Source organism: Parasteatoda tepidariorum, chromosome 5 (genome assembly GCF_982258835.1).
Source record: "Parasteatoda tepidariorum strain Cologne lab strain chromosome 5, Ptep-v5.0, whole genome shotgun sequence".
NCBI lineage: Eukaryota > Metazoa > Arthropoda > Arachnida > Araneae > Theridiidae > Parasteatoda > Parasteatoda tepidariorum.
The window spans coordinates 6,166,681-6,190,124 of NC_141759.1; the positions used below are offsets into that span (position 1 = coordinate 6,166,681).

Consider the following 23,444-nt stretch of genomic DNA (forward strand, 5'->3'; position numbering starts at 1 on the left):
AACTAAAAAGGCTTCTCTATCTATTCAATATAAAACCAATCTTAACATATGTTTCATTTGCCTAATGCAATACATCACATGCTCTCTTTGAAAAATTAGCAAAATGCCAAAATAAGATTCTTTAAAAACTGACAAAAGCCAGGTGACTCATGCACACAGATTTATTTACACAGCAGCTTTTGTTTTGGATAATGAACGCCAACTCAAATTTGACAAGTATCTTGATTTAAACAGCAAATTACTAATTTCACATAATAAATCAGCCTAGTGTATATTAGTTCAATTGTATTTCTATTACAAAATTAAAAACAATTAACAGTTTTTAAATGAACATTATTTAATTTGTACATAACTCACATTTCATTAAATTAAATAGAGTATAATTTCACAGCGCGGCATGAAATCAACAATAGTAAATAAATATGTAAAAATTCTCTTTACAATAAGAAACCAAAAGTAACAACAATAATTTTTATTTTAAAATAAATATGTACAATTTAAATAAAAATTGTTTTTTTTTTCAACATTCGCTACAAGATAACTGTTTACACATGTATGGACCTTCCAATTCATAGCCTAGTTTCTTATAATAATTTCTGGTGCCAACTCCTAAAATAAATAGTAATAGTTTTAAAACAAAGAAAAAAAAATTATAGATATCCAAATTCCCTAATATACAAGCAAAAGATTTTTTTTAATTCTTGATAACCTTATTTAATAACGTGTTTAAATGAATAAACAAACTTGTCCTATTGTGAAACTTTTCTTCGCTACATCCACTTGACTTTATTAGATGTGATTACTTAGCTGACAGTGTTACTAATATTAATAACCAACAGGAAAAAAGTTTATTAATTAAATCCTGACTTTAACGCCGGGAATCTAAAAGTTGAGCCCTGCAACTATTTGTAATTATTTAAACAGTTTTGAGTTTTATGATAACTTCTGGCTTTTTAAAGCTATTGCAAATTTATCCCAATAATTTTGAGTTTTATGATACATTTTGGTTTTAAAAAAGAAATAAAAAAAAAACTTTTTTTATTAAAATACACTGATTTATTGATTATTATTATTATTTTTTCTTTCTGATTTTGCTGGCAAATAAATTTAAATCAGCAGATAAAATTTTGAAATAATGAATCAAATTAAAACATATAAGAAGTAAAAAATGTCTGTCTATTCATTTCAACAATTTAAAAGTTTATTCTATTATAATCCCTTAATGTTAACTGTTCTTATATCTGCTCAAACCAAGGATGGCATTTCATTCCTACTAAAAACCTATTTCCTCCCATCCTGATCAGAAATTGGACAAAATGGAACAAACTATAGATGAACAATAAGTGTTATAAAAATGGATAAAATTTCAACAAATTTAAGTTTAGGAATTTTTTTAAAATAACAAATTTAATATTGCAGTGAACTGATTGTAAAGGCACAGTTCTCAGTAGAACACCGATGCAAAGCATCACTGGCTGTGGTCAAATAAGCGGGTGATCACTTTGATTAGCCTGCGCAAGGACCTGAGGGTGCACAGTAATGGTGCCCATTAAACTTTTCTACCGTAAAGTGCTCAACTTCGTGTGCAGGTCCTCGGGAATGAGAAATGCTGTTAATTTTTATTTGCTTATCAGCTTTTTTAATGAATATGGCGAGTTTTATTCTTTGTTCTTCTAAAAAAATTTACTATGCGGAAAAATTTATTTTCCCAAACTTGTCTCAACGATTCCGGAATCGGGTCATTCATTTAAATCTAAAAATTATAAAGAAACTATATTCTTAATGAAAATTCTAACCTGAAATGACAGCTATTTTATGTGAACCATGTTCTTGTGAGGCTATTCTTTCTGCTTCTTCCATCAAAAGTGTCCCAAAACCCTAGAAATGGATTGCATTAATAGAGTCTACATTTTCATTCGAGAGAACAATACATTTAAATAGGCATGTACAAGAACAACATAAAAACGAAGTTGAATTAATAACTCGACCAACAGCTTAAAATGTGGTGGGAGTGGCATTTCTCGGTTAGATTTAATCAAAAATATCCAATGGCAATTTTATCAAGTTATTAAGTAATAAACCACAACAATATCAAAAGCTAATAAATATATATAGATATACAAGAAGTGATCAAATGAAAAGGTACGAAACGACATAAAAACATAACAGTTAAATATTTGCATATTCCACTATGGGAGAACTTAGCGAGACATCTCGGGATGCGACTGGAGTCTCTGACTGGGATCGGAGTGCGCGCGGGTGCCCGCATACGAGAGCTGAGGCTCTTATCAAAAGCGGCGTCCAATTGATGCGGCAGTTCGTATGAGGACTGGATGGCGCTCGCGTTGCAAAATTCGACGATTGAGGTGCAGCGAGGTGTTATCCAATTTCCTCGAGCACAGAAAAACCATTTACTTCGATGTGTACTGTGAGACACTCTGACGCCTACGCAGGTCCATCAAGAACAAAAGACTGGGGCTGCTGTCGGAGGGTGTCTATTTTTCACTGCGTCTATTTTGCACTGCGTGCATTCACTGCGTCTATTTTGATACGTTTATTTTACTCTATCAACTAACTGATGTTCTCGTTATTTAACTATCCTTATTAATTGACCATTAAAATTATAAAAGCTTATTATAAGTGTACCAAATATTCATACCCAAACAAACAATAAGGATGCAGCTCAATAAGTAAGACTGTCCTGTTTCACTTCGACAATCTCTAATCGTGGGATAAAACTGGGTATTAGGCCTGCCCCTCTCTCTTGATGTGCGTTTATGTTGAGCCCACTACAGCTGCATTGCAGAGGAAGTAGATAAATCTAAGGCTGAGCAAAGGTTTTACAGGTCCCAGGATAAAAGTTATTGCAGGCCCCATTCTCAAAGCACAAGAAGCCTTATTTTCATATTTTGTAGCATTTTTGAAGACCCATTATACAAAATTGTAGTTTTTATATCGATATAAAGAAATGCAATTTTTTTTTGAGAAAATAAAATTTACACTAAATTTTTGTAAAGAATTTTAGCAGGGACCTCAACCATCCAGAGATATTGGACAATTGTTTTTCTTTAGTACTTTCCTTGAGTACGGCCATGACTACACCACTTGTAAAGTTCATGAAATTGTCATACAATATAGAAATGTCTGCTACTTTCTCACTGAAATTCTAATATTTCTGAATGTCCCATAGGGTTGACATGTGTACCTGGTTTAACTTCAATAGTGGAGTAAAATCGAGTAGTTTGACTTTCTCAAAAAAAAAAAAAAAAAAACATTCATAAAAAAAGTAGTTTACCTATGAATGATACACTGGATACAACCAAATAAAGACAATTTTGATTAAACAGTTTCTAGGTCAGACAGCTTAGCTTCAACAGGCCTTTAAATCTTGTACCCAGTGTTACCCCACCTTCCCCTATCTAAATAACTTTGGTGTTTCACATTTTAAATAAGATAAATGAATTGTACAACCAAGATAATGATTTAATTATGCATTCATTGATTAAAAGCGTGCATTTTAAACAAGAAAGGTAAAAAAAATTCTGTTAAAATATGAAAGAGCCTAAAGGTTAACTTTTGACTAGCTTATTAATGGCATCTCAGTTAAAAAATTATTGGATTTCGTAAAAACAAAATGAGAGTAGTTTGAAACATTTTTAATTAATTTTAAATATTTTTTAGCAGAATAGTAAATAATTTCATTAAATGAAATGTTCACACATCATACATAGGTGCCAACATGGAAAGGAAAAATCCTGGAGTATTTATGGAATAATATAAATTATATAATAACTACTGCATAATATAACAAACGGGAATTTCAAGAATTTTTATAGTCAACAAAAAACAAAAACTATACAGCATTAATCAATATAATTTTAAATTAATTGCAATGATTTAATTATGTTTCATATAATTTTGAACTCAGAACATTGAATGATAGAAATAAACATTTTATTCAATGACAGAAGTTATAAAGTTATTTATAATTAATTTTAAAATAGAGTCATACATGAGAAGGGGAAAAAAAACTAAGTTTATGATTATTAAAAAAAAGTAAAGAAAAACTTCAAGTTAACAGTAAATAAGGCTTGTTTTATTATTTAAAAGTTATTCCAATTTAAATACTCAAGCAAGCAATAAAAAGTGTAAAAATCTATTTTAAATAAGGATTTTGTTTCCTGCTTCAGGAGACATTATAAAATAAACAAAAGCAAAAGTTATTTTTGATTAAGTTATAAAACTCATTACTGCAAAAGCTTCTTGTGAGTCAGGTGTATGGAGGTTACGGTTCCACAATTTTGTGATCAAGAATCATCACTTCAACAATCAACACAGTCAACCTTGCTCACAAGCTGCCATATGTTCCCAGAAAAGCTGATATCCATCAACTATCCATTCAATAGCTGATATTCATCAATTTGAACTGATTCCAACAATTATCCATCCAATAGCTGATATCCATCAGTTCGAGCTGGCACCAAGGTCCTTCACAATAATCAGAAGTTTTAACCATTGTTATGACGGATCAATTAAACTAGAAGAGTTGTCAACTATGTCTCAGTATTAATTATGGTGGACAAATGATACTTTTTATCAGACACATTGCTTATAAATTATTCCAGGCTATTCCTAATCCCTTTCTCGATTTCAGAAGGATATAGTAAAAAGGCTAATTAAAACAGATTAAAAACAAATTGTGCACAAAAGGGCACAATTTAAATTTTATTTACAACCTTTAGACTTATTCTATGCATCAATCCTTGGTTTGGTTGGTTATTAGATTTTGATTTAGATATTTACATATTTCAATAGTATGAATTTAAAGAAAAACTTAAATGATAAATGAATATTAGTACTAGAATGATTGCATTGTTAAAAAAGATGAAAATTTAAACTTACTTGATGTTGAAATTTGGTAGGATCTCTAGAGCTTACAGGAACAACACTTCCATAACTACATGTAATTAAGGACACAAAATACTCAACAATAAAGTGCAAACAAAAAAGTGCTATTAAACAACTACATATATATGATCAAAATTACGACTTTACTGAAATACATAAATATATATTTAAAGGATACACATGAAGTTCTCTAACTATAGAGACACCACCTTTCAGCTCTGGTCGGAAAGTGTCGTCTGAACACTTTCTCAAGCGAAGTAAGCCGACCAGGATGTCTTGTTCTGGGTCTTCGTAGGACAGGAATGTTTCCCAACCTCCATTGGCTACGTAATCTCGACGAATCAGTTCAATCTGAGCCAAAGAAAAAAAATTAGATTTTAATATGTATCAAAGGATATACACATGTTTTGATGATTCAACTATATGTGTCTTTTCAAATATATACTATTGATGTTATAAATCTGTATCAGTGTTTTCATCATAGAAAAAAAATGGGTGAGGATTTCTCACCCTTTCTCAAAAACAGGGTGAGATTTCAAAAAGTTAAGTGAGATTTCTAAAAACTAAAAAAACACAAAAACTCTTGGAAAAAAATCATTTCTTTAATTATAATACATTTTAACGTCTTCTATTTTTTAAAGCATTGAATATTTTTAGTGCATCATCATAGAAGATTTTGCCTTTACAAGATATTTGTCCATCTTACATAAGTGCATAAAAAATTTGAACGTCTTACATGAAGAAACCTTACCTACGGTAAACACGTGGTTGCAGAGAAATGTGTTCTGAAAGGGGTTCCGTGGTTGTGTTCTGTTGTTCGAAAAATTTCTGAACAATACTGGTAAATAGGGAGGCTAGATAATGGGGCAGATGTTGAAAATAATGTAAGATCCAGGAAAAAAAGTTAAACGGATTTTATTCTAAATGGCGTAATTCGAAGCTTCTTCCAAAATGCGAGAAATTGGCGAATTTTGAAATTGATTTATAGAATGCGCGAATTTCTCGCGGTAATAATTTTTTATTGCGAGAAAAGAAAAAATATGCGAGATTCTCGCGTTGTAGTGAAAACACTGTGTATAATGTAAAGGGGACTATAATTGAAATGAAATTTTCAAAAATTACTGAGCTCAAACATTTTAATCAAAGTTTTAAAGTAACAGTAGACATTGGGATTTAGTTCAATATGCTTGTCATTGATGACAATGATTTGGGGTAGCCAAATTAAGTAAAACATTAAGAATTATTGTAAAAACAATGCTTTCGAAAAACCCTTGAAAGGAATTTTTTTAAATCAGTGATGGTAATTAGATTATTTGCATACATTAAGTCTTCAATGTTGCTTTACAAAACTGAGTAGCAAGGGTTGAAAATAAAATTAACAAGAGAAATAAAATTTTCTTTTGCTTTTAGGGAAAAAATATTGGCACTGTTTCGTTTGTCCCCCTGATAAGCAAAAATTCGAGAGATTTTTCAGTCGATTTCAGAGGACATGGAAACCAAGCCTGAAATTGAGAATGCAAGAATCCTCCCTACCGAATCACGCTCCGTATATGCACATTCGGCCCCTTTAGTATTTCATCAAACATTTAAAATGATTGGCCCTTTCAAACGCTACTGACCAATGGTATGCAGAAATGGATTGTGGTTGAACGAATTGTGAAAGCGTAGAATAAAACAACATAAAACCCACTTTTTGCAAAATTTGTGGCAAAAATTGATTTGGTGAAGAAAAAAAAATCTTATTTTGGAAAAGTGAAAATTAAGCATTCTTTAAAAACACCCAATGAAAAAAGTACCTTCAAGGGCTTTAAAAAAAACGAAAATAAGCACCTTTAAGCACTTTTTTAAAAAGCTATGCCTCCTGTACTTATATAGGTGAAAAAGAATTTGCCATGGAGGATTTCTCTTGTAATATAACATTCTCTTAAGAGGACGCCATACCACAGGAGGGACTTTTCGTTTCAAATTCTCTTTCACCTACATAAGTAATCTTAACTATAGAAAAAGAGAGTTCAGACAAATCAAGAGAAAGCCATGAAGTTTCAAATGCTCAAAAGAAAATTTTAAAATATCAAAATAAAAATAAGTTATGAGATGATAATTTAGGATTATGCAATGGAGAAGTTCTCTCCCAATAATTTTGTTTGCATTCTGATATTTTCCCCCCCAGTAATTGAAACTTCTCTAGGTTTGCCGGGACTTACTATTCCTTTTTTTTAAAAGTTGTAACGGAGGTAAGAAAGAATAAAAGTTTTTCCCATGATACTGTTCACACCAAATTGTTCACACCAAAAAATGCTTAAGAGGATGCCTCTCTCTGCTTGCTCTCTCTTATATAAATATATTACTAATTTTTTACAATGTTAAGATTTTCAGTCATATATTTACAAAATGAATCATTGATGAATTGTTAATAATGACATTCATTAATGAAATTCACTAATAAATGCAGTACATACTTTGTCAGGTCTGACTTTGTTGTGAATCTCTTGAATTCCCACTTCCCTTGTTCTGACATCCCTGCACTTCAGGCCAAGATCTTTCATCCTTGCAAGAGCCAACTCTCTCAAATTGCCATGCTCTACTCCAGAACTCACGAGGGGCATCGGAATATCCCTTTTTAAGAGAAAACATAATTATTTATCATAGCATCACATGTGCAAACTTTCCAAATAAGCTATCAGTAATCAGAAGTACAATAACACAGAAATAAAATACAGTCATCTCAAATTAGCACAATTTCGAGGTGCATAAACTACTTTATTTTATACATGTGCATGGTATTAATAAATGCCTAAATTTACTATAAAGATTTTTAAAAAAAAGTAACACTGATAAAGGTACTAAATTAAAATTTATACAACACTGAAAATTTATAATTCATTATAAAATTAAATTGATTACTTAGATTCAATGTTCTAGTTTTTGATTAAATAAGCCCTTTAACCTTTTTATCATCCTGCATTTGAACCACTAAAAATTTTTGCTCACTGCATTTCAGATTTGAGCTTGAGATTATTGTTTCAGATGGAGATTATTGTTTTTAGAATTGTTTTAGAAGTAGAAATGATAGGGTAGTTGCAAACAAAATTTTATAACTCTTGATAGTTAAGAAGAAAAGAACTTATTTTAAACAAAGTATTACAGAAATTCCCCCCGCCCCAAATATAATTTTACTCAGCTGTAATCTTTAACGATAAAATCCTAATAATTACTGATAAATTATGATAATTGGCACTGCTGTAAAAGGCAAGCCAACATTTTAAAACAAAAATCAAGGAGTTCAATAAGAACCTTTAATGCATAATTTTGATGACAGAGATTTTTATAAGTAAAACAGTTTAATGTTTCAAATTTATAGACCTGCCAACTTAATTTGATTTTTCAAGAATGATTTTTGCAAGTAGTTGTGAAATGAGGATAGAATTATAACTGTAGACAAAAATATCTAACATACTTTTTTTTTAGAATTTAAAACACATGGTTCTTATACATATCATTTATTTAAATGTGCAGTGGTGGTCAAAATAGTTTTAAATTTATGAATGCAAGAATTTAAAGAAATAAGCATGTATTTTGACATTCACTTTAAATATAAAAACAAAATCTTTAGTAAAAATTCGAAAAAATTGGCATCAATGGAATTATTTATTATCGAATATGGTAACCCTGTATATTCAATTATTTTCAGAATTAAATTATAGATCATAAAACTGAATTATAGTAAGCAAAAGTTCTGACTTTTTTTTTTATACAAAGGGTAAGGTAAAATGCCTTGCAATCAAAGCTCAGAATTTGATGTCATTAATTAAATAAATAACACAAAGAAATGGGAATGACAGTTGAAGCTCCATTAATAATCACAATTATAAAATAAAATAATACACACCTCTGTACACGATATACTCTAGTCCAAGGTGGTACTAGAGATAAGATTTTAGCAATGAGGTCTATGAGTGTGCTGGGAGGGTAACTCTTGTATCTCCCGGTTTTCCACAACTCGTACAGCCCGGTTCCTCTTATCACAAGAGTCGGGTAGATTTTTAAACCATCTGCCCTGAATGCGGGGTCACCAAAGAATTGCTACCAAAATAATTAAATAAACAAATATTTTAATTTAAATTATACAGAAGAAAAAGAAAAAGGATTACTCATGTCATAAAACAATAACATATTATTCTAAATTATAAAAATTTAATGAATTTATTACACATAGCAAAACCATATAATATAAAAAAAATTTAACTAAGAGCGATAATAAAATTGTCCAAAAACCGACCGTTGATTACCACTTTTTTCGTCAAAAAGGTATCCCATACGCATTTTATAAATCACTTTTATTAAATGTTGAATTATAACAAATATTTTTTTAAAATTTCTTTATTTCACACTTCCCTCACTAAAATTTTTCTTCATTTTAGAATTGAACCTTGAACTGTTAACAATATTTTATGATACGAACTTTGTTTCGTGCGGTCTTTTTTCAATAGTGTATAAACTCCCAAATTAAAAGTTTGCTCTTGCCTGTTTTATTTTAAGTCTCCTTTCCATCACCAAGAAATTTTAAAAAAAAGTTGGCAGGTTTTTTCATACAGAAATAAAAAAAAAAATGTATAAGAAGAAAATTAGAAGAAAACTGCTAATAATAGATATTGAAATCTATCATTTATATTAAAAAAATTGATGACAGGTGTCTTTTTTTAAGCCTTTAGCAAATTATCTGCGAATTAGTAGTTTTAAATTTTAAACTTTTGAAAAAATGCTTACATGTTTTAAAAATTGGCTACAGTAAAAAATGCTACAAACAGCCACTTGAAAAATTTCTTTATTTTGCCAACTACAGAAGTGGAACATTAGCTTATCATTATCACCAAAACAAACAGAAATGAGATTACATGTGTGTTAAAGAATATTATTAATTTGTTAATTGCTTAACATAACAACTATATCTAACTTTCAGGGTTCTCACTCTATGATGAGATTGAAATTCAAGGACTTTCCAGGACTTTTCAAGGACCTCAACAAAATTTTCAAGGAACTTAATCTAAGACCAATTTTAAAAATTATTCTCTTCTATTTTACTAGAAGCAACAATGCTTGTTGTGGCAATAATTAATTTCAAATATAATACCTAAATGCTTTGCCTATATAGAGAGAAGAGAGTATATGTATTATGGACTAAAATTTATATTTTTTTAGAAACAACCCTACTGGTTTTACATATTAATTCACAAAATCATTTTCAGCACAATCTATAACTAATGGTAATGAGGTGTTAATGGTGAAATCCTTTAATCCTGTGTATTTCCATGTGAAGGCTGCATGAAAGACAGAGCTAAATCTTAGGTATTCCATATTCCATGACTATTCCATAACCCCCTCCTCTCCTCTATTAAACATCGTTTCTGAAATTATTCATCCATAATTTACACAACTTTCTCTAAATGTTATGCAGCAACAATTCTTTCTGAAAATAAAAATTAGAAGGAACATATCCCATTTTCACCATGTTTAAAAGTATTATTCGTTATGTGTAATCCACAACTGCCAATGAATATGACCTGGTGGGAATATTTCTCTTTTAATTCACACTGAAGCTTCTAATAGAATTTCCAATTGACATAGGGTCCATCCATGGATAATTGAAGTATTTTAGAGAGCTTTTAACCATCATCCATGCATTTGTAAAAAGGGGACAAAATATTTTCTGCAGTTCCATGACCCATAAATTGGGAGGTAAGGTACTTAGTGCAAACTTTATTATCAATTCCTTACCATAATGTCCATCTGCTTAGATTGTAGAGACTGATTTAACGTCTCATCAAAGAGTACAGTGTAGCAATCAACATTCTTCAGCTCATTTATAAGAATCCCTTTGAAGTATAGTGCCAATCCAAAGGAGCCCAAATAGGCTCACTTTGTGGCACTACAAAAAAATTGTCTCGCTATACAGCTATCAGCAAACATTTTGGAGAACAATTTACTAATCCCTTCACAGGAGTTACATGAATAATTACTAGTGATGCACTTCAGACTCCAGATAATTTCAGCATCAAGCACATTCCTTTTGACCAGATAAGAAGACAATGTTACCTCGGCCACTAAAGTTTCTGTTTCACATGGGGCACATGATGTTGAAGGAGTATTTACACCAGATGAATTAGATGTTGATGTCTTTGGAAAAAGAGAACTCAAAGCATGAGACTGCTTTTTTGTTTTACCTTTCTTTCATGTGTGATTTCAGAGCAGATTCTTCCATTTTCGCGATATCGATCTCCTTCATGCATAATCGGCACTTGGCTCTGAACTTCTTTTCGGGCATCGATAAAATCCATTCTTTATAAGCTTGATTATCCATCCATTGGGGATTAAAACCACTTCCCAGGCATAACTAGTCTAAACTACATAACACAAATACGAAGCTGTGCCTTTGCGAATACGCTTTACAATAAAGTTTTGAAATGACGCAAACGTAAGGACAAGTGCGAATGGTAAAGCGGCAAATTTATTGAAAACTACAAGGTACATACTGTTACGAAATTTGAGAGTATTCCAGTTTCGATAAGAAAAAAGAAGATCTAAGCATATACGACAGAAGATGAAGTGGAGTCTTCGCCCCGAACCCATTGATTGTCTGCTGTGCTCCGCGTGCTTGGCAGACACCAAGACGCTAGGCCCGGTTAGAAACGGTGGCGTTAAAAACCACGTGAGAGAGCTCGGGAACAAAACAGAAAGAACGAGAAAGATCCGCGGGTGTTTTATAAAAAGGGCCGCAGGCAGTATTGGACAAATTCAAGGACCTATCAAGTTTTTCAAGGACCTAAGAAGTTTTTCAAGCACTTTCAAGGACCTAAATTTAGCAAAAAAAAATTCAAGGACTCTCAAGGACCGTGGGAACCCTGACTTTGCTTTTCAACCAAAGATTTAGTTTGCAAATAATTGAATTATTTATTTTACATCATATTGAATATTTTTACCATTACTTCTAATATCCATAATTTTTTATGCTTTTCGAAAGAATTGATGTATTGCAAGTTTCCTCTACCCTTTAAAAAAATGAGCTTCTAATTGAATTTCCTGGCAATTCCAGGTGTTACCTTATTTCTGACCTATAAGAATGCATTGTGAAATACACCTTATTACACTGAAATACATTTCCAGCGAACTATACGTGCTATACCCATGCTGTATGGTACACAGGAACATTATTTTAAATATTGCAATCTCAAAAAAGCTTATAACTTAATATTAAACGATGAAAATTTAATAAATATTCTATAAGTTATTTTACTATTTTCAAAAATTCAGAAACATGTATACAAATACATAGTGTAATTATAGTGTAATTTATACTTATATGTGAAATACATTTATTTTTATATAGACTAAAAAATATTTTTCACTTACAACAAACTGGTCAATATCTCGTTCAAAATCAACATTTGGCAGATCTGGCATCATGTGAGACACAACTTTAAAACCACAATCTTTAGACAGTTGAAATGTTTCAGTAACAGCTTTAACTGTATGCCCTCTACAAGATAAACAGATGTAAGTTTAATAAGAATATTTTGAAATATTTAGGAAATGGTAATTGATGGTAATACTATTTCATTATTTTAAATCAGTTTTTAGAACAATCTGAATTCATATAAAATAAAACTTTTTAACAAATAACAATATCTTTGAAAAACGTTGATGTAAATTCATGACAGTTGTTGCTTTGAGGTTTGGTTTTGTCTTCAGTAGCAGAATATACAAAGTGCATCTGCAGCACTATCTTCATAAATCTAAATCTGCCTGTAACTTGAATGGAGTCAGACAGAGATTATTATTATAATTCAGCTTGATCTAAATACGTGTAGTAAAATCTGCAAGGATACATTTAGTTATGTTAAAAATATTAAAAAAATAAACAAAAATATTATGTTGTTTAAATTTAATTAAATTTTATACAATGATAGCAAAAAAATGAAATAAATAAGCTATATAGTTAGGTCTGTAATCAAGTGACAAAAATCCATTAATTTTTGGTGTGTTCCCTCAATTCAACCTTTTAATTTTTATTTAAAAACAATAGATATAATTTAAAACTGACACTCATTAATTATCTCCCTTTTGTTTGTTTGCTTTTTAAAAATAAAACTTACGATAAAAAAAAATAATTAGAGGGCACTGAAAAAATCTGCAACACCTACTGCCCTATTGGGGAGTTTTTGCTAACCTGAAAATATCAACTGATAATGAAAATGGCACAACTTATCAATTTAAAGAAAAGCCACAATTTCTTAAAAATGAAAAGTGTTAATGATCCAATTTTTTAATATGTTAAAAGTTACTTATAAGAACATTGATTTTAATAAATTACATCTAAATGAAAAAAAAAAAATTTGCAGAGTGACTTTTTAAAAAAATTTTTTTTTCCCCTTCAAATATTTGTCAGTCTTGTTAAGAGCTAAATTATGTGAAGAGGAAGCTTCTTTAAAAAAAAAATTTTGTGAAGGTGTCGATGAATGATTATAAAATCTGCACCTATCAATTCTAGCAAATGGCTATAGATAGAAAATGGTTACATAATATATCAGAATATAAAAAAATAAAAAGGATTGAACCTGTTTGTATCACGGGCTACATCTTCATAAACACTTTGTACACCAACTTCTAGCCTGGTACAACCATACTTCAACATATCACTAAAATACAAAATGAATTTCAGAAAAAAAAATAACAATCAGCTTTTGAAAGAATGATCAACAGTCTAAATGAACTTCATTTTTTGTAAAAGGTACACAAGAGTATCTGAAAAATAACTAATTTGAAAAATGACCGCCACTTTATGAATGAAACATAAATCTTAATTGTAGATATTAATTTTTGACAAAATTTAGGTAATTATGCTGTTTGACTGCTATCAAACATACTGCAATATACTGTTTTAAAAAACAAAAATTGTTTTCAAGAGAATTTAAAATATCACAGTAAGTGCTTTCAAAAATTGTGCAAGCTATTGGGGATGCATATAATAACTTTTGGATAGCAGGCCACAAAAACTACAAAATATATTGCAGAAACCAACATTAACATTCGTTGTAATAGTAAGAATGTAGGGTGTATTTGAAAGTCATATGAATGATTTACAGATCGATATCTATTTTTTTTTACTCAGATGCAGAAAACAAAAAATAAATGAAAATATTTAATATAAATAAATTTTTACAAACAATTATGCCGAATTTTAAGATATAAAAAAACTAGGTATCAAAATTTTTATCGACCATAAAAGTTTAAATAAACTTTTATTCAGAAAACAAAACTTGCTGCTAATACAATATAGATTAATATGATGTTATGTTGCATTGATCATTAAAACTAAATTTTGAAAATACTGATTTAATAATAAAAGAAATTCAGTTTACCTTAAGTGTCTTTTCAAACAATAGTCAGGTCTTGTTTCTATTGTAATTCCAATACATTTTGTAGAAGATCTCTCACTGTATTTGACCGCTTCCTCCACTGATGTACTTGTGTGACCAGACAGAGCATCGTGCAGGTTTCTGATGAAATAGTCCCGATAATCATCGGGAAGTGCCATGAACGTTCCACCCATTACAATAAACTCCACTTTGTCAACATCGTGGCCGAGCTGTTTCAACTGGAAACAGAATGTTACAAATATACATTTAGATGTTTTTAGCATTTTGAATGAATCAAAAATACAGAATTTGTTAAAAGGAGAAATAAATATAATAATGTATAAATTTAATTTATTCTAAAGTTAAATCTAGATATCAATAAGTCAAAGAGAGACAAATTTTATGGTATCAAAAATTGCAATATTTTTTACATTTTAGTTGTAGATTTTTTCAAGTTATGCAACATCTATTTAGAACAAACTTTAATTACTTGTTTCAAATTTATTTGCATATTTTTTCAGTTAAATTCTCAATTTTGACAACTTGCTGTGTTTCCCTTTAACGGTTCAATCAAACACAGACTGAAGATGGTTTAAATTATGATAATTTAAATTGGTTTAAATCATGTTTATAATAAGCTACAGCTGTAATAAGTTACAGCTTTCAACAGTTGTTACACTATTCGTTTGAGTATTATTTTTGGTCACTTAGATAAATATTTTTGCTATATAATTTTCACAAGACCAAAAACCGTTTTTTTTTTTTTTAATTCTTTTGTTTTATTTATATAACTTAATTTCAGATTCAGATTTCGTAATTTTTTTAAAATTCTAATTCAGATATCTTTTAGCATTTTTTTGACATCAACTCAACAGACTAAATGCATTAAATATTAAAAGTCAAAAATACTGCAGTGGTTCTATCCATTGACAAAATAATAGGCATCTTGCATACATAATTATATCACAGTGATAAATTGATAATAATTAACTAAATAATGAAAGTTTGATAATAGCTAAAGAATATTTCATGTAAAATTTCTAACACATTATTTTGTTTTTTGCACAATTTTAGAAACAGAGAAATTAAAATCGATAAGAAAAAATAACAAAATTATATTGATTATTTATAAGATAAAAAAAAACTAATAGATAACAAATAGTAAAAAATAAATTGTATAATTACTTGATCTAATCGATTTCTTGTTTGCAGAAAAGGATTGTATCTCGCTCGAATAGCCCTCATTGATGTAGGCTAAAAACAGTTAAAATCAACTCAAATTTATAAAAATAACAATGGCCTTATTCTATTGCATGTTTCATTTAATTTAACCTTGAATCAGTCAGAATGTAAACTTTAGTTGTTTTACTCAGAGTAGGTATTATTTAGGGAGTTATTTAGGAAATAAGATTATTATTTAATTTTGACTATTAAGTTAAAATATAGTGTCCTGTAAGACGATTTCAGGTTGAAAGATATCTAAGTTGAGGAAAGCCAACATAATACATATTAACTAAAGTATGTTTGGAAATATGTGCTTCATTAACAACTAAGCTTCAAGTACAAATATGAAGATAAAAACAATTTAAAAGTTAAAAAAAGTAAATTATTTTCCACACAAACAATTTCAATTTGATTCTATAAGAAACATGAATTAAAAGAAATGCACCAAGATGAGAAAATATAGATAACATCAAATTTATTAAAACATACTCATTTTTATAACATTCATAAATTATGTAAACTTATGATTCATATAAAAATAAATGTTTTCTTTTTTTTTGTAAGCTACCCTGAGTTCACTCCTTTAAAATTCATCCATATCTGCAATAAAATTTTAGACACCAATAATATGAGAATTATGGAAAATTATTATTGACATTCGAATATTCTACTGCAATTTTTTGTATAAAATGAATAATATGTGTAAAATGAATTTATTTTTGTGTAAAATGAATGGTATATGTGTAAAATGAATTTATTTTTCATTAGATTAGCATTACAGAGTGTTGCAAGTAGAACTGAAGAAAATTCTGCGGTTCAAAAGAAAAATGAACATAGGTGGAAAATAAGTAGATTAATTAATTTGATTATACACATTAGATCAAAAGAAAACATAGCATTCTTGGATAAAAAACAAAACATTATTAAGTTTTCTTTACGTTCATGCTGCCACACTGCAAAAGACATTCTGTTCTAGGGTAGCATTATTTTTTTATGTGGGTTTGACGACGCTTTTAATTGCCACAAATAATTCAAATTTGATATTTTTGTATAAGCTATAGGTTGCAATTTTTTTTTTATTATCAAAAATAAATTTTGTTTAACATTTTATTTTTTAAATTATATTTTAGTATTCATAGCAATGAAAAGAAAATTATCGTCAAGCCACTTTTAGCAAATTCTATCATGAAACACTTATAGTGAATTTTTTAGTGTTCAACAGAATTCTCTCCCCTCCCCAATTACTTGAAGGATAATAACTGTTAACTCACTGCTGCTCACAGAGGTCTGTATTTAATGAATAAAAATCTTATTTATGTTTTTAATAATTACTCTTCTTTGCTTCCTTGTGTCACATGCACACCAATGAAATTAATATCGACAGTTTCAGTACCATTGGGAATGATACTATAGAAAAAGTATTTTGGAAGCTATGATACCAAAATCATATGCCAGGATTTTGCAATTAATTTCTATAAAGCTAAATAATATTCAAAAGACAGGATTAAAAAAAAAATTTCATAATATGTACTAATATATTGAAAAAAATTACATGGTTATGAAAACAAATCTTGAATAATGCAGGTTAGCATGTTGTAATAAATGAGCGTCATTTTTGTAGCTGTTTGGAGTTGAACTAAATTGTTCGAATGGATTAAATAATATAAAGTTGATTCTCTAGGAATCATAGCAAATAGTAGCAATTATTAGTATTTTTTTAGTTGTAAATTATATACTAATGAGTGTCAATTCTGCAGGTTATTTTGTGAGAAAGCTTAGAAAAAAAAGAAAGAAAAGCAATTGCTTGGCAATTTTTAATCCATATGATATACTTTTCCTCACAACCACATTAAAACAGTATATAATATATATATATATATATAGCTACTGTACTGATCTTCCGATATAACTTCTCTTAATTCAAATAAGAGAAGTAGTTATAAAGAAAACTCTATAAAGCATTACAGTCTTATTTAAAATCATAACGTTTTTAATTTTAAAAAAATTAACAGTCCCAATTTGCCTTACTTCATATCCTGTGTATGATTGAGTAGAATATTCAAAATCAGAGTCAGGACCACCAGGACAGTATCTAGAAAAACAAATGAGAAGCAATCTGTACTCAATTAAAAAAAAAAAAAACACAAATGTAATGAGTAAAGAAATAAAATTCTTATTTCGTCAAACAAGAATTTATTTATTTACTTTTATTATTATAATTTATTTACTTTTATTACATGCATTTATCAGGCTTTTTTCATTTACATAAGGGCTTTTTTCATTTATATTCACATTACAGGGTATCTGCTACATTTTAGATTTTCAAATTCATGACTTTCCATGACTAATTCAAAGAATTTTTCATCACTTAAGGAAGTTACTATTTTCTCTGACAATAACACAACAATAAATTTAAAAAAGCATTATAATAACATTAATTGAAATGATACGTATGACCAAAACTGTTATACTCTGCATCTTCATATTTATAGATTTTAAATTTGAAAAACAGAGTAAAAAAAGAGGTGAAGCAATAAAATAGCTGAAAAAATACAAAAGCAAATAATTTTTTCTTCTTTTATTCAGCAGAATTTCATTCTAAAGATACTTTTCTTGAACATCGGAAAGGAAAGAAATACTCCTAATTTTTCTGTTCTCATTTCGGAATAAAAAAAATTCGCCAATGACTGACTTGCTTAAATTGATAAAATAAAAATAATAACAAAAATTCGGAAATCACAGAAGTTTAAAAGATAATTCGCTCTAGAAATTAGGTTTTTTCTTTCATTTTTTGAAAGAACACCATAATTTTTAAAGAACACAATAAAAACATTTTATATTTTAATCAAATATGACTCTGAGTGGGCATTTTGTTACAAATTCAGATTGAAATTGGGGGGAATGAGTAAATTCCATTTTAAAAATTAGATTTTTAAACGACCTAAATCCATGACTTTTTTTTAAAAAAATAGTTAAAATCATGACATTTCATGACAAATTTTGTTCAACACCGAAATTCATGACTTTCAAGGTGTGCAGAAACCCTGAACCTGAATACATTTATGTAATTAAAGATCAATTAATAAGCATTCAAATATCCATGTTTGTAACAAAATTGCGGAATAACAGAACAGCTTTTTCTTGACAGTTGTAACATTATTTCAAAAATAGTTTTAATTTTTATTTAATAAACTTTATTTTTGTAAAAAAAATTTTTTTTTAACGTATCAATCTAATTTCTAACCAAAATTAGATAAAATTAAAAAAAAAAACTTTCTGTGAATACAAAATCTCAATTAGAAAACTGTCTGCAAGCAATTGATTAACTCTTGCAACTAGTTTCAATCATTTCCTCGCCGTCTACTTTCAACAAAAATTATTTTAAAATTACCATTTTTTTAAAAATGTTTTAATTTTTAGTCTAGTAAAAAAAAGGATTAAAATAGAAATCCAAAAATGTTATGTGCCATGCACATTTATATAATTGCAAAAATTCTTGAAATTTGAACAAGAAAAAAGTGTATGTTATAAAAAAAAGTGTATTATCATACTCAAAATCATATTCAATAACTTCAGCATATTTTAAACAAAAAATATTACCCATACATACACACACACATTACCAGTCATATTTATATGGGGACAACGATGTGGCTTGCACATAACCGCAACAACTGCTATCTGAAAAGAATATAATAAATAGTTTTCATTAAATATGAATTTTGAAGGAAAAAAAAATTTAAATTGTTGATTTTAACGTTAGATTGCTAAGCACTTACACCACTAGCAGTCCTAACAGGTTTAGCTTTCAATTTAGGAAGGAGAACCTGCACAAAATTTTGAAACAATAAATTAAATAGAACTTAAAAATATTATACAGTACAGATATAAGGTGAGAGGCATAAAAATAATACTAGACTACTATGCATTAAGTATGAAGGAGCAACGTTAAATATGTTATGTAAAAATATACATAATTATGTGCTAAAATAGCACTGAGCATGTGATTTGTAGATACTGTGTGATATTATTTATCTTGAGGTTTGAGCACTTCCAACAATAATTTTAAATGACCTTTTTTTGAGGGTAGGTGTATATTCAGCCTTTAAAGTTCAATGAAAAAAAAAAAAACTTAGCAAGATTTATTAAAGTAAATAAAATCAGTATAAATAAAGATGGTGGTAATTAATAGTTAAGAGAAAATTTTTTGGACTGTTTTGATTTGAGAAACAATAGTAATCATTATGAAAATTTCAAGCAGAACATCCAAACAAACAAGCAAGACAAAGCAATGCCTTAAAAAGACCACAAGAAATATATATAACTATTATTTTGAAAAACAAACTGAATATACAGTGTAATTTGGTAATGACAGTTACAGTCAGTAACAAATATTAAATGAGATCAAAATATATTCAAAGAAAAATAAATGGTGAAAATTGTTTGATTTTGGTAAATTTTGACAACTTTGAGTCAGTTACTCCCAATCCATCCACATAAAGAATAGATATTGAAGTACTTGATTACAGATTTATGGAAAACAGTAAATAAATGACTAATTAAATAAATATGAACAAAAAAAACTATATTAAGCATGAACAAAACTTTTTGTATACATCAAGTATTTAGCATTTCATTTCAACTCTCATCAAAAATTAAAGGAAGGAGCAGCAGTAAAAAAAAATTTCTCAAGTAATTCCTAAAATACTTCATTTGAGGTCTAACTATTTTATTGAAATAAAAAATATACAATAGGGAAAATTACTGAGTAAACAAGAAAAAATTAAGGATAGAAAAAACAAACAAAAATCATAGAAGTATTATACTTTTTTATAATCAGAAGGCACGGCAGCAATGATATCAACAAGGCGTGGCTGAGACTCTAATCCGTACTTAGATGAAATTTCACATTTCACCCTGCAATAAACAACCATTTTTAATATTTTAAGGAATAACAAAATAAAAATTATAATGTGAATAAGTACGAAAGAAAATATAGCCTCACTGAAATATTTCTGTTATCACACTCTCTTTTATAACTCTTAATTATACTATTATGCATTAGGTATAACAATATTTATCCCTAAATAACATTAGTTTACGACAAAAATAATAAATAACAATAATATAAGTGCAAGAAACTCCAACCACAAAAAATATAGCTTCACAACAATTAATTAGAGTTCTCCTTTAGTTTTACAAAGTTAAAATTTTGATTCAACACTTATCAGGGGTGCTGAGTCCAGTATGTTACTAGAAAATAGTTCCTTTGGTTTGAAATTTTCTCCAAGTAAAAATAACCATTAAAAAATATTTTTAGAAAGTGCAGTGAATAATAAAATAGCAGTGAATAATAAATAGCAGTGAATAATAAAATAGCAGTGAATAATAAAATAGCAGTCAATAACAAAATAGCAAATGTGTTAAATGAATAGAAAAGCAATAGTTACAAAACTAAACTCAAGGTCCTAATCGTAAACTTGCAGACTTAAAACTAATAAATAAAAAAAAATCAACATAAAACTTTTTTTTTTCAGGAAATATTGTGCTGTGCCACATTTCTTTTGAACAATAAAAAAAAAAAAAAAAAGACTTTGTAGCAGTTTATTCTTTCTTTAAAATTAGGCTTAAAATCTGTCTAAATTTCCATATCTGTCTAAATTTCCTCTGAACCTTGTTTATGCAATTGGACATATTAACAGCACAGCTTATATGTATGTGAGGCAATAACTTTCTGGCTTTGTATTTCACATTTTTAAAAACTTATATGGTTCTATCTTTTTAATTCAAATTAAAGGCAAAGCCATCAGCTTTAAAGAATCTCCTTGCTTAAAATTAAAATTTCCTTTAACGTCCATCCCACTAAAAAATTTGATTATAACTTTAATAAAGGGTGAAAAGATTATTTAACAAAAGATGACTATACTGTGTGAGGAGATTATTTCTCGACAATGCCAACCTCCATCTATCAAAAGGTACCCAAGATTGAATTGAATTAGCATGTCTTATATATACTTGTCAATTGATGTTGAATAATCGAGGTGGTAGTTATGCCACAGCTTTACCTATTCAAATTGATATTAGAATTATTTTTGTGTGCCTTGATAAGCTCTTGAACAATTTCAGCCACCGTCATAACCATTAACTCATCCTTTGAAAAATTCACTTCTGCAATAAAAGAGAAAATAGAAAGAAAAAAATTATACATTAAGTTTAAATACAATTTAGTTTATATACAAACAATGATATTAAAATCCAAAAAAGCATATAGTAAACACTTTAAAAAAATTAAAAGGCATATAAAATATGTAACACACAATGCAATTTAATTTTTATTCTAATGCTAGAAGTTTTTAATTTCAACGATGAAAAACTTAATAACTAACGCGTACATAATCAATGCAGAAACACAAAACTTGAAGCTATGAAATTAAAAACAAAAATTGAACTTTCTCTAAAGAAATTAGTCTTTTTTTGGAGATTCAAGTGAGAATATTTCCCACTTGATATTTGATAGCATAAAAAAAGGGGCTTTCACTCAGAATTTTTTTTTTTTACATATATATATATCTGATGTGGCTAAGAATTATTTTAGTTAGTCTGTTTACTGTGATTTTTTACAGCTTATCGAGTGCCACTACTATCCAGTTGTCCCCAGGTACCGAATCTTTCCCTATTGATGTAATTTTAGGTTTTGCCATTTAAAACTTCATAAATGATTGAAACGTGCACTTATCTTTCGTTTTAATAATTTTTAATCATTAACATTTAAATTAGACGATAGTTTTAAAAAATAAGATTTGCATTGAATTAAATTATTTTTAATCTATAGGTTGAAAGGTTTTTAACTTCCCTAAATATTTCTAAAAGTGTGGTAATATATGCTAGAACGGGAAGATAATCTTACTGGTAGCAAAGCCAAAATAATCCTAAAGCCTTGAAAACTTCTGGGCATTGATGTTGCCGACGAGAAACAAATATAAAATATCACAGAAGGTGACCAACCCAAAAGGTATAAGTCCTAGCCACCCACAGGCACACCACAACATAATTTCATTAAAATGTTTGCAAATTAACAAACCCTTAAGCAAAGGAAGAAGGCGCAAACAGTTACTGATATGGATGTATAACCACTAAAATTAAAAGGCTTAAACTTTAAAAAATCTGATGATTCTTTTATCTGATCAGAATTTTCGTATCGTTTACTATATATTTATATGTATATAATATAAATCCCCACATAATTATATTATTTAAATAAATACATATAAATAATACATAAATATATAATTTTATAACTCTACATTACATAAGCTTATATATACACATTTAAATTTTTAAACGATAACAAATTTTCTGGAGTACTGGTGATTGTTATTTGACGGGAACGAAACGGAAATATTCCAGATGTAAATTTAACTAATTCAAGAGAAAAGACTAAATTCAGTAATAGCAAAAATTTTGCTCGCACAAGTGGCAAAGCTTAATTTTTTCAAATACACACACATAATTTATATTTTATTAATAATCACCATGAACAAAACAGTGGTTTCAATATAGTTATTAATTAAATACATGTATTATTTAAGCAGTTGATAATATTCAAATCGCAAAATCAAAATGATTTTTACAGCACCTTTGACTTTGTTTCTTCCCATGGTTAAAAGGAAACGAAATTCTTCTAAGAATAATGTTAACCACAGTTCGATATAAAACTACAGTAATTTATGACAACATAGAATCGAAATTAGATTCATTCCGTGGATAAGATTTTTTGTAAACAAATAAAACACCACATGTAATGAAAAGTGAAAGTTTCAGTCACAAGCTCTTTTGTGAAATAAGTGCTTAAATAATTTAGAGGACATTCTTACTGTATGTAAAATCGCACTTGCACGC

At 28.6% G+C, this 23,444-nt stretch overlaps 1 protein-coding gene across 1 annotated transcript; it reads right to left on the reverse strand.

Annotated features, from left to right (window-relative positions):
- Positions 1-457: 457 nt before the first annotated feature.
- Positions 458-23,444, reverse strand: Elp3 (elongator complex protein 3). The gene is made up of 16 exons (XM_043046369.3): positions 23,182-23,444; positions 21,611-21,713; positions 20,372-20,462; positions 19,325-19,372; positions 19,156-19,226; positions 17,574-17,637; positions 15,507-15,575; positions 14,325-14,560; positions 13,521-13,601; positions 12,316-12,442; positions 8,798-8,991; positions 7,368-7,524; positions 5,087-5,259; positions 4,903-4,957; positions 1,797-1,878; positions 458-609 (listed from the first exon to the last, which is right to left on the reverse strand). Exons 1-16 carry the CDS (start codon positions 23,201-23,203, stop codon positions 521-523), a joined length of 1,662 nt encoding a protein of 553 aa, XP_042902303.1. The 5' UTR covers positions 23,204-23,444; the 3' UTR covers positions 458-520.